Here is a 13,159-nt window from a genome sequence, read left to right as displayed (position 1 = left end):
TGGCCCACCCTTTGCAGCTATAACAGCTTCAACTCTTCTGGGAAGGCTGTCCACAAGGTTTAGGAGTGTGTCTATGGGAATGTTTGATCATTCTTCCATAAGCGCATTTGTGAGGTCAGGCACTGATGTGGACGAGTAGGCCTGGCTCGCAGTCTCCACTCTAATTCATCCCAAAGGTATTCTATCGGGTTGAGGTCAGGACTCTGTGCAGGCCAGTCAAGTTCCTCCACCCCAAACTGGCTTATCCATGTCTCTATGGACCTTTCTTTGTGCACTGGTCCAAATCATTTGGTGGAGGGAGGATTATGGTGTGGGGTTGTCGGCAATAGGCTGCGAATTGACATGTTATTGTCCAAGCTTTAACTGAACAAGCTGAAGTTAGAAGCTGATTGGCTACCATGCACAGCTACACCAGATTTTACACTCTCCAGTTTTAGTAAATCAACTTCATTGCGTATTATCTGCATGGAGCTCCAGCAGCTGACAAGGTGACAAATGTCAGAGTGAATTGGACCTCTCTTCCCGACCTTTGATTAACACTAAACAGAGAACAGATGCAAATCTTTTATAAGTCTGCAGATTTTTAGTAATTATAAGTGAATGTCACCTGAATATTTCTGAGGTCATAACAGTGCTGAGGAGCGGGAACCTTGTGGGTGCCTCCGTGGATCTTTTTAGTTTTCAGACTGATCCCCACAATCCCAGAGACTGTTCCTATTCTGTCAGTATGAGCTCTGCACAGTACTACTTCTCTTGTCCTGTATGCCGGGTGTAATTCTCAGTATCTCTTCTTCTGTATGTATGGACTCTGCACAGAGCCACTTTTCTTATCCTGTATGCCGGGTGTAATTCTCAGTATTTGTTCTTATTCTGTGTGTATGGACTCTGCACAATACTACTTCTCTTGTCCTGTATGCCGGGTGTAATTCTCAGTATCTGTTCTTATTCTGTGTGTATGGACTCTGCACAGTACTACTTCTCTTGTCCTGTATGCCGGGTGTAATTCTCAGTATGTCTTCTTCTGTATGTATGGACTCTGCACAGTACTACTTCTCTTGTCCTGTATGCCGGGTGTAATTCTCAGTATCTCTTCTGTATGTATGGACTCTGCACAATACTACTTCTCTTGTCCTGTATGCCGGGCGTAATTCTCAGTATGTCTTCTTCTGTATGTATGGACTCTGCACAGTACTACTTCTCTTGTCCTGTATGCCGGGTGTAATTCTCGGTATCTCTTCTTCTTCTGTATGTATGGACTCTGCACAATACTACTTCTCTTGTCCTGTATGCCGGGTGTAATTCTCAGTATCTCTTCTTCTGTATGTATGGACTCTGCACAATACTACTTCTCTTGTCCTGTATGCCGGGTGTAATTCTCAGTATCTCTTCTTCTGTATGTATGGACTCTGCACAATACTACTTCTTTTGTCCTGTATGCCTGATGTAATTCTCAGTATGTCTTCTTCTGTATGTATGGACTCTGCACAGTACTACTTCTCTTGTCCTGTATGCCGGGCATAATTCTCAGTATCTGTTCTTATTCTGTATGTATGGACTCTGCACAGTAGCACTTCCTTTATTTATGGGGCAGTTCTGACACCTAGTGGCAGACAGCATTTATGGCAATAAGCATATAAGGGGCAGACAAGTTGTAATTTAAATTCTACTTAAAATGTAATTCGTCTTTGATTCTAATTTAGTATTCTGAGAACTGATCATTTGATTTTAGCACAAAGGTGGCAGTGCTAGCACAGAATAGTCACACGCCTCTACATGACAACAGTAAGAGCGCACTTCATCCTGTACTGAGCGACTTCCTCTCTGATAACTTTATCGCCTCTCACATTCAGACATCCAGGACAGGTTTGAATCTGATTGTTGTCTGTGAAAAATCTTAGTACTGGCAATTTTACACATCCATTTTTTTGGTATATGAGAGGAAGCAAGGAGAGTGTGCAGCATCACAGGTGTGCTGCAGTATCAAGTGTGCGTCACCCTACGTTCACACCTATGCGTTTTTTAGTGCGGTTTGGAGAAACACTTTACAGTCCATTTAACGTGGTTTCCTATGGTACTAGTTCACATCTATGCGTTTTGCGGCCGGTGTGTTTTTGGAAAGGGTCGGGGACTTTTTTCCCACGACTTGCGGCTAATAATTATGGTTATAATTGGGTGTAGTTCTCAGTATCTCTTCTTATGCTGTATGTATGGACTCTGCAGAGTACCACTTATCTTGTCCTGTATGCCGGGTGTAATTCTCAGTATCCATTCTAAAAGACTTCAGTGGAGCAGCACCAGAAACGCAAGTGGTGCATTTTTGATGCGATTTTTATGTGTTTTTCGGTTCTTATTTTACCACTGTATACAGATTGTCGCTAAGCAGGGGGCCGGGAAGCCGGCTGCTGCATCCTTAGCAACCGATGAGTCATCAGCTGTCAACGGGGGTTCCCCGCTAAAAGCTGAATGCAAAAAAAACATTGTGGGGTTCCCTCCAGGTCCATACCGGGCCCTTCAAGTTTAGTATGGATTCGGAGAGGACCCCCATGGCACAATTTTAAAAAGATGGCGTCCCCCCCCCCCCCCCCAAAATCCATACCAGACCCTTATTCGAGCATGCCGCCCGGCAGGTCAGGAAAGGGAGGGGACGAGCGAGCGCCCCCCCCCCCTGAACCATACCAGTCCGCATGCCCTCAACATAGGGGGGTGGGTGCTTTGGGGCAAGGGGGCTCTGCGCCCCCCCACCTCAAAGCACCTTGCCCCTATGTTGATGAGGACAAGGGCCTCTTCCCGACAACCCTAGCCGGTGATTGTCAGGGTCTGGGGGCTTATCGGAATCTGGAAGCCCCCCTTTAAGAAGGGGGCCCCCAGATCCTGGCCCCCTCCCCTATGTGCATGGGTATCGGGCACTGTACCCCTACCCATTCACCAAAAAAGCAGTGAAATGTAAATGAAAAACACAAGCTGGTTTTTGACAATTCCTTTATTAATGGCTCTGTCTTCTCTAGCCGTTGTCTCCTTCCCACCGTCTTCTCCTCGAGCTGTCTCTTCCCGCCGCCGCCATCTCTTCCCACTGCTGTCTTCTTCCTCGCTGCCAGTTACCTGCAGAAAAAAAAAAGCCGCTTGGCAGGTCAAGAAAGGGAGGGGACGAGCGAGCGCCCCCCCCCCCCCCCGAACCATACCAGGTCCCATGTCCTCAACATAGGGGGGTGGGTGCTTTGGGGCAGGGGGGCTCTGCGCCCCCCCACCCCAAAGCACCTTGCCCCCATGTTGATGAGGACAAGGGCCTCTTCCCGACGACCCTAGCCGGTGGTTGTCGGGGTCTGCAGACGGGGGGCTTATCGGTATCTGGTAGCCCTCCCTTTAAGATGGGGGCCCCCAGATCCCGGCCCCCTCCCCTATGTAAATGGGTATCGGGCACCGTACCCCTACCCATTTACCAAAAAAGCAGTGAAATGTAATAAAAAAACAAGCCAGTTTTTGACAATTCCTTTATTAATAGCTCTGTCTTCTCTAGCCGTCGTCTCCTTCCCGCCATCTTCTCCTCCTGCCGCCGCCATCTCTTCCCGCTGCTGTCTTCTTCCTCGCTGCCGGTTACCCGCAAAAAAAAAAAAAAGCCGCTCTTGTTCTGTTGATGTCTTCATCTGTTTTGTTATTGCCCCGGTCTCTGCCAACCCTTATATAGCCATGGGGCGTGGCCATCCGATGACATCACTCGGAGAACTAGCCCCTAACCGGCGGCGAGGAAGAAGACAGCAGCGGGAAGAGACAGCTCGAGGAGAAGACAGCGGGAAGAGACAACTCGAGGAGGAGATGACGGGAAGAGACAGCTAGAGAAGACAGAGCTATTAAAGGAATTGTCAAACACCGGCTTGCGTGTTTTTATTACATTTCATTGCTTTTTTGGTAAATGGGTAGGGGTACGATGTACACGATATCCATTCACATAGGGGGGGGGGTCCCGGGATCTGGGGGCCCCCTTCTTAAAGGGGGGGGCTTCCAGATTCCGATAAGCCCCCGTCTGCAGACCTCGACAACCACCGGCTAGGGTCGTCGGGAAGAGGCCCTTGTCCTCATCAACATGGCGGCAAGGTGCTTTGGGGTGGGGGGCGTAGAGACCCCCCTCCCGCGTTGAGGGAATGCGGCCTGGTATGGTTCAGGGGGTGCGCTCACTCGTCCCCTCCCTTTTCTGACCTGCCGGGCGGCATGCTCAGATAAGGGTTTTGGTATAGATTTTGGAGGGGACCCCCACGACATTTAAAAAAAAAATTTTTATTGCATTTTGGTGGGCGGGTCCCCTCTGAATCCATACTACACCTGAAGGGCCTGGTATGTACCTGGAGGGGGGAACCCCAAGCCACTTTTTTACCGGCAATATTTTTTTTTTACATTCAGCTTTCAGCGGGAAACCCCGCTGACAGCTGATGACTCAGTTGCTAAGGACATGGTGGTCGGCTTCCCACCCTCCTGCTTAGCAACCAGCTATATACAGTATGTTTAAAGAGAATAAAAAAATGTAAAACCAAAATGCATGAAAAAACGCATAAGCACTGGTTTAAAAACACAAAATGCACTGAGAAAGGCATCAAACGCAGCCGCATAAATGTGAACCTAGACTGAGTATCAGTTGTGCTCTGGAATCACTGGCAGGTGTGCTGCAGAATCAGGTGTGCTCCAGGGTCACTGGCAGGTGAGTTCTGGTATCACTGGCAGGTGTGCTTTAGTGTCAGTTGTGCTCTGGCGTCACTGGCAGGTGTGCTTCAGTATCAGGTGTGTTCCAGAGTCACTGGCAGGTGTGCTACAGTATCAGGTGTTCTCTGCCATCACTGGCAGGTATGCTCCAGTATCAGGTGTGCTCTGGCGTCACTGGCAGGTGTGTCCAAGTATCAGTTATGCTCTGGTGTCACTGGCAGATGTGCTCCGGTATCAGTTGTGCTCTGGCAGGTGTGCTCCAGCACAAGGCGTGTGCTACAGAGTCATTGGAAGGTGTGCTCCAGCATCAGGTGTGCTCCAGAGTCACTGGCAGGTGTGCTCCAGTATCAGGTGTGCTCTGGCGTCACTGGTAGGTGTGCTCCAAAGTCTCTGGAAGGTATGCTCCAGAGTAACTGGGAGATGGGCTCCAGAATCAGGTGTGCTCTGGCATCACTGGCAGATGTGCTCCAGTATTAGGTGTGCTCCAGAGTAACTAGCAGATGTACTCCAGTATCAGGTGTGCTCTGGCAGATGTACTCCAGTATCAGGTGTGCTCCAGGGTCACTGGCAGGTGTGTTCTGTCATCACTAGCAGGTGTGCACTGGTATCACTGGCAGGTGTGCTTCAGTGTCAGATGTGCTCTGGCCTCACCGGCAGGTGTGCTTTAGTATCAGGTGTGTTCCAGAGTCACTGGCAGGTGTGCTCCAGAGTCACTGGTAGGTGTGCTCCAGTATCAGGTGTTCTCTGCCATCACTGGCAGGTGTGCTCTGGCGTCACCGGCAGGTGTGTCTAAGTATCAGTTATGCTCTGGTGTCTCTGGCAGGTGTGCTCCAGCATCAGGCGTGTGTTACAGAGTCACTGGATGGTGTTCTCCAGTATCAGGTGTGCTCCAGAGTCACTGGCAGGTGTGCTCCAGTATCAGGTGTGCTCTGGCGTCACTGGTAGGTGTGCTCCAAAGTCTCTGGAAGGTATGCTCCAGAGTAACTGGGAGATGTGCTCCAATATCAGGTGTGCTCTGGCATCACTGGCAGATGTGCTCCAGTATCAGGTGTGCGCCAGAGTCACTGGAAGGTGTGCTCCAGAGTAACTAGCAGATGTGCTCCAGTATCAGGTGTGCTCTGGTAGATGTACTCCAGTATCAGGAGTGCTCCAGAGCCACTGGCAGGTGTGCTCCAGTATCAGGAGTGCTCCAGAGCAACTGGCAGGTGTTCTCCAGTATCAGGAGTGCTCCAGAGCCACTGGCAGGTGTGCTCCAGTATCAGGAGTGCTCCAGAGCCACTGGCAGGTGTGCTCCAGTATCAGGTGTTCTCTGCCATCACTGGCAGGTGTGCTCCTGTATCAAGTGTGCTCTGGCATCACCGGCAGGTGTGTCCAAGTATCAGTTATGCTCTGGTGTCTCTGGCAGGTGTGCTGCAGCATCAGGCGTGTGCTACAGAGTCACTGGAAGGTGTGCTCCAGTATCAGGTGTGCTCTGGCGTCACTGGTAGGTGTGCTCCAAAGTCTCTGGAAGGTATGCTCCAGAGTAACTGGGAGATGTACTCCAGTATCAGGTGTGCTCTGGCATCACTGGCAGATGTGCTCCAGTATCAGGTGTGCGCCAGAGTCACTGGAAGGTGTGCTCCAGAGTAACCAGCAGATGTGCTTCAGTATCAGGTGTGCTCTGGCAGATGTACTCTAGTATCAGGTGTGCTCCAGAGTAACTGGCTGGTGTGCTCCAGTATCAGGAGTGCTCCAGAGCCACTGGCAGGTGTGCTCCAGTATCAGGAGTGCTCCAGAGCCACTGGCAGGTGTGCTTCAGTATCAGGAGTGCTCCAGAGCCACTGGCAGGTGTGCTCCAGTATCAGGTGTGCTCCAGAATAACTGGCAGGTGTGTTCAAGTATCAGGTGTGCTCTGGCATCACTGGCAAGTGTGCTCCAGTATCAGGTGTGCTGGTATCACTGGCAGGTGTGTTCCAGCATCAGGTGTGTTCCAGCATCAGGTGTGTTCCAGCATCAGGTGTGTTCCAGCATCAGGTGTGCTCCAGTATCAGGTGTGCTGCAGTATCAGGTGTCCTCCAGAGTCACTGGCAGGTGTGCTCCAGTATCAGTTGTGCTCTGGCAGGTGTGCTCCAGTATCAATTGTGCTCTGGCATCACTGGCAGGTGTGCTGCAGCATCAGGCATGTGCTCCAGAGTCACTGGAAGGTGTGCTCCAGTATCAGGTGTGCTCCAGAGTCACTGGCAGGTGCGCTCTAGTATCAAGTGTGCTCTGGCATCACTGGCAGGTGTGCTCCAGAGTAAATGGCAAATGTGCTTTAGTATCAGGTGTGCCAGAGTCACTGGAAGATGTGCTCCAGGGTAACTGGCAGATGTGCTCCTGTATCAGGTGTGCTCTGGCAGGTGTACTCCAGTATCAGGTGTGCTCCAGAGTAACTGGCAGGTGTGCTCCAGTGTCAGGAGTGCTCCAAAGCCACTTGCAGGTATGCTCCAGTATCAGGAGTGCTCCAGAATAACTGGCAGGTGTGTTCAAGTATCAGGTGTGCTCTGGCATCACTGGCAAGTGTGCTCCAGTATCAGATGTGCTGGTATCACTGGCAGGTGTGCTCAAGCATCATGTATGCTCTAGTCCAGGGATATGCATGGTGGATGATGTTGGAACACACCTTCCAATGACCCTGCAGCACGTCTGATACTGGAACACACCTGCCAGGGATGATGGAGCATTCCTGTTGCTGGAGTACATCTGCTAGTGATGGTGAAGCACACCTAATGCTGGAACATGCTTTCCAGTGACTGACTAGAGCAGGGATAAGCAATTAGCGGACCTCTAGCTGTTGCAGAACTACAAGTCTCATGAGGCATAGCAAGACTGACAGTCACAAGCATGACATCCAGAGTCAAGAGGCATGATGGGAATTGTAGTTTTGCAACAGCTGGAGGTCCGCTAATTGCTTATCCCTGCTCTAGTCAGTCACTGGAAAGTATGTTCCAGCATTAGGTGTGCTTCACCATCACTAGCAGATGTACTCCAGCAACAGGAGTGCGCCATCATCCCTGGCAGGTGTGTTCCAGTATCAGACGTGCTGCAGGGCCATTGGAAGGTGTGTTCCAACATCAGATCTGCTCTGTCCCTCCTTTTGGTCTGATGTGTACATCTCTATACAAAATGTACTATTTTACTACCATAGGTAATATGCTGCACTACACCTTTTATTTAATCTCTATATTACTGCATTTGTTATGTTGAAGAGTCAATATTGAGGTCAAAGGGCACTTGTGTGGTTTAGTCAATTAATTTCTGCATATTAGCATATTAGGCATCTGTGGTTCGTGTAACCAGGGCTGTGTCCTTTGCCTACTTACTGCGTGCTAAAAGGTGCCCCCCCTCGTCATTTTAGAAAGTTGGTAGATAAGCCCAATAGGCCCCAAAAGCACTAAATATTATTACATTACGAGACATTTCAGCTGGCAAAGTTGACCCATATATATGCAGAACATTACAGGAAGGCTGAATTAGGAGGCTGGTATAAGGTGTTGATAAAGTCTCTCATGGTAGTGGATTGGTGTGAATGTTGTGCCAGGTCTGGAGCCAACTGCGGCGCATAAAGGTAAGAAGAAGCAACAGAAAGTGGCAGGTGGTGAGTCAGGGGACAAGACCAAAGTAAGGACAGGGTAGGGTAGGGCAGGTGGCAGGTTGGGGTGGGACTGGTAGTTATGTTTATCAACCATGAGCTCCCCATAGGAATGTCCCTATTGCTGAAATTAAATTTTTTGAAAAACAAACAAATTTCTAATCAATGATGGGAGAAACGTGCGAGAAATATATTTAAAAAAGAAATGCGCATGAGCTGTGACCTGGAAAGAAAAAAAGATTCTTGGCTAAGAAAATTATTTTCTGTATCAACATGAGGGGAAATTAAAGGCTTGGTTGGATGAATTTGAAATCAGCGGTGGCACCATCGGATCACAAAACCGCACAAAATTTCTGATTTTTTTTAAAGAAAATGCGTTTGGAATTCGACCCAAGTATGGCCTGCCTTACAGATAAATGATTGTTGTCAGTGGTTACTTAACTGAGAGGCAGAAACTGAACCTAAGGAAGCCCTAGCACCTCTGGAGGAACCCTGACTGAGAGTGGCCGATCAATCATGTATCTGAGCCACAAGTTCCTCCAGGAGCATGCATCGGTTAACTTCTGCCAAGGTTGAGGGGGTTGTCATAACTATCCAAATTGTCCAGACAACATCTCCAAAACATGCCCCTTTCTAACCGTTGAGACCACTAAGCAACATATTCACTCCCTTGTTATCTCTCGCCTTGAATATTGTAACTCCCTCCTCATTGGCCTACCTCTCCGCAAGCTATCCCTTCTTCAGTCTGCATGAATGCCGCTGCCAGACTCATCCACCTTACCAACTGTTCAGTGTCAGCCCACCCCTCTCTGCCAATCCCTTCTTTGGGCTTCCCATTGCCCAAAGAATAATTTAAAAAAAAACAATAACATACAAAGCCATTCACAATTCTGCCCCGAGCAACATCACCAATCTTGTCTCCAAATGTCACCCAAACTGTCCTCTCAGCTCCTCTCAAGACCTTCTGCTCTCTAGCTCCCTTGTCTCCTCCTCCTGTGCTCATCTCCTGGACTTCTCCAGAGTTTCTCCCATCCTCTGGAACTCACTACCCCAATCTGTCGGGTTATCTTCAACTCTGTCCACTTTTAGGTGACCCCTGAAAACTAATCTCTTCAGGGAGGCCTATCCTGCCTCCAGCTAACAACCAAATCTTCTACTCCCCTCATCAGTTCATCCCTCACAGTCCCTACCTTTTGTTTCACCAGCCCCTCCCTCTTAGATTGTAAGCTCGAAGGAGCAGGGCTCCTCTAACCCTCTTGTTTTGAATTATACTGTTGGTGTAGTGTCTCCCTACATTGTAAAGCGCTGCGCAAACTGTTGGCGCTATATACAGTTGTGCTCATAAGTTTACATACCCTGGCAGAATTTATGATTTCTTGGCCATTTTTTCAGAGCATATGAATGATAACACTAAAACTTTTCTGGAGGAACATTTGCATTCATCAGCCAGGAAGCTGTGCATGGGACGTACTTGGACATTACAACATAACAATGATCCTAAGCACAAGGCCAAATCGACCTGTCATTGGCTATAGCAGAATAAAGTGAAGGTTCTGGAGTGGTCACCTCAGTCCTATCCTCAATATCATTGAGACACTCTGGGGAGATCTCAAACGTGCAGTTCATGCAAGACAGCCCAAGAATTTACAGGAACTGGAGGCTTTTTAGCAAGAGGAATAAGAAGCTTTACCATCTGAGAAGATAAAGAGCCTCATCCACAAATACCACAAAAGACTTCAAGCTGTCATTGATGTTAAAGGGGGCAATACACGGTATTAAGAACTGGGGTATGTAAACTTTTGATCGGGTTCATTTGGGTAGTTTCTGTTGCCATTATGATTTAAAAAGAGTAAACACAGTTGATTGATAATAAATGGCTTCAGCCAAACACTAACCATGAGTGAAAGAAATGTTTTTGTGTTATTCATATTCTCTGAAAAATGGCCAAAAAATCATACATTCTGCCAGGGTATGTAAACTTATGAGCACAACTGTAAATCCTGTATAATAATAATAACCTCCAGTGCCTGGGAATTAGGACCCTACCTCCCAGAATTAGAAATCAAAAGATCCCCTTGGGAATTGCAGGGAGTGATCCCGGTAATACAGATGGTAGAGGAACTTGAGGCGAGGTTTGTAAGGTGGTTCCTGGCCAGTGCATGTAAACATGTTTGCATGTTCCAGCCCTGCAGAGGATAATGCCGCGTACACACGAGCGGACTTTACGGCAAACTTTGCCTGGCGGACTTTTCGACGGACTTTCTGAATGAATGGACTTGCCTACACACAATCAACCAAAGTCCGTCGAATTCGTACGTGATGACGTACGACCGGACTAAAACAAGGAAGTTCATAGCCAGTAGCCAATAGTTGCCCTAGCGTGGCTTTTTGTCCGTCGAACTAGCATACAGACGAGCGGACTTTTCGACCGGACTCGAGTCAGTCGGATAGATTTGAAACATGTTTCAAATCTAAGTTCGTCCAACTTTTGAGAAAACAAAGTCCGCTGGAGCCCACACACGATCGAATTGTCCGACCAAATCCCGTCCGCCGGGCAAAGTCTGCCGTAAAGTCCGCTCGTGTGTACGCGGCATAAGTCCACTTTAATGCGCATAAAACACCATATCCTCCAGAGGCAGAGAAATCTCAAGCAAGCCCATTTAAAAAAAAAAAAAAAAGACAAGCTAAATGCACTGGAAGAAGATGCAGTTTTTGAAGATGTGCGTTGTTTAAGATGCAGAGGTGTGAGAGATTCCTGGGACTGGTTGGGTGACATCACACATGGTATGGCTTCACTCACTCTGACAGCTAGGACTGAACTCTGATTTCCCCCTTCCCGTTATCTGCAAGTCACCATCCTGGAGGGTCTGCACTTCATCAACCTGGGGGGGGGCCACGCTGAACCTAAAGTGCCCCCTCCACTTATCCCTAATCCTCACCAACCCACCCACCCCATGCACTCTCTGTATCTTCATTGTGAACCTGTCCATATCAGCTCAACATTTGAGAGGGTCCCGTGTTTTGAAGACTGTGTTGCTCGCATGCAAAAATGCTACAGTGCGACAGACAGCATTAGACTACACACCAAAGCAATATATCATACTTGCTGTGCATTGCGCTAAAAACTTTGCGACTTGTCTGATTTTTTTGGGATGTTTTAGTACGTTGGCAGCCCATCATTTTCAATAGGGCACCTTAACCACTTAAGGACTGAGACTCTTTTTGACACTTGTTTACAGGTTAAAATCTTTTTTTTTTTTCACTAGAAATTTACTTAGAACCCCCAAACATTATATATATTTTTTTCTAACACCGTAGAGAATAAAATGGCGGTCGTTGCAATACTTTCTGTCACACTGTATTTGCACAGTGGTCTTACAAGTGCACTTTTTTTGGAAAAAATAAAAATTTTTTAATTAAAAAATAAGACAACAGTAAAGTTAGCCCAATTTTTTTTTATATTGTGAAAGATAATGTTACGCCGAGTAAATTGATACCCAACATGTCATGCTTCAAAATTGCGCCCGCGCCGTGGAATGGCGACAAACTTTTACTCTAAAAAAATCTCCATAGGCGACGTTTAAAAAATTCTACAGTTTACCAGTTTTAAGTTACAGAGGAGGTCTAGGGCTAGAATTATTGCTCTTACTCTAACGATCGTGGCGATACCTCACATGTGTGGTTTGAACACCGTTTTCATATGCGGGCGCTACTCCCGTATGCATTTGCTTCTGCGCGCGAACTCGCGCAGAAGCAAATGCTGTCCCGCCACTGATAAAAGTGATCTTGCAGAGACCACTTTTATCTTAAAGAGAAACGCACGCCATTCCCGAAAATACCGGCGATGTGGCAGCTAGCTGCTGCCATAACAACGGTATTTAGCGTCGAAGTACCGATGTACGGCGTTTTGTGTGAAGTGGTTAAAAAGTAGAACTAAATGCAAAAAAAAAAATAATTTTTTTTTTATTTGAATAGACTAATGCCCTGTACACACGGTCGGATTTTCCGACGGAAAATGTGTGAAAGGACCTTGTTGTCGGAAATTCCGACCGTGTGTGGGCTCCATCACACATTTTCCATCGGAATTTCCGACACACAAAGTATGAGAGCAGGCTATAAAATTTTCCGACAACAAAATCCGTTTTTGGAAATTCCGATCGTGTGTACACAAATCCGACGCACAAAGTGCCACGCATGCTCAGAATAAATTAAGAGACGAAAGCTATTGGCTACTGCCCCGTTTATAGTCCCGACGTACGTGTTTTACGTCACCACGTTCAGAACGATCGGATTTTCCGACAACTTTGTGTGACTGTGTGTATGCAAGACAAGTTTGAGCCAACATCCGTCGGAAAAAACCCATGGATTTTGTTGTTGGAATGTCCGATCAATGTCCGACTGTGTGTACAGGGCATTAGAGCAGGTTATAACTTTGCTTGTTTTTTTTTTTATTTTTGCCATCTGTGTTCCAAAACAGGAAGTGAGAGGAAATCCCTGGTGGTCACCAGAACTAGTGTCCCTATTGGAAGATTTCCCTCTATTCCTGTTCTGGTGACAACCCAAAATTTGGTATTTTTTCTTCAGTGATGACTTTCACACCTCTGCAACTTGGGATCCGACTTGTGAAACCCCCGAGTTGCAGGACATGTGAAATTCAATGTATTTCTATGTACAGCATGGTGCTGAGGTCACTGCTACATTTACAAGGTAATATCTAGTTTTGCAGAGCGTCTCTCCTGCACTGGATCATGCCTTTAATACGTGATTTAGCTCTTCCGGGTAGGGGGCGCACACACGCGCTGCCCGCCCTGGCTGTGCTGTGGTATATCGCAGAAATCCGCTCGTCTGTATGCTAGTCCG

General features: G+C 47.7%; 1 protein-coding gene across 1 annotated transcript in view; it reads right to left on the bottom strand.

Moving 5' to 3' along the window:
• Positions 1-2,987: 2,987 nt before the first annotated feature.
• The window catches only part of NAA38 (N-alpha-acetyltransferase 38, NatC auxiliary subunit), a 47,251-nt gene continuing 37,079 nt past the window's right edge, over positions 2,988-13,159 (bottom strand). Inside the window, exon 3 of the mRNA XM_073622969.1 lies at positions 2,988-3,099. Coding sequence (XP_073479070.1) covers positions 3,002-3,099 — 98 coding nt within the window. The 3' untranslated portion in view covers positions 2,988-3,001. The remainder of the gene's footprint in view (positions 3,100-13,159) is intronic.

This window comes from Aquarana catesbeiana, linkage group LG03 (assembly GCF_042186555.1).
Source record: "Aquarana catesbeiana isolate 2022-GZ linkage group LG03, ASM4218655v1, whole genome shotgun sequence".
Lineage (NCBI taxonomy): Eukaryota > Metazoa > Chordata > Amphibia > Anura > Ranidae > Aquarana > Aquarana catesbeiana.
This window is presented reverse-complemented; position numbering and strand designations above follow the sequence as displayed.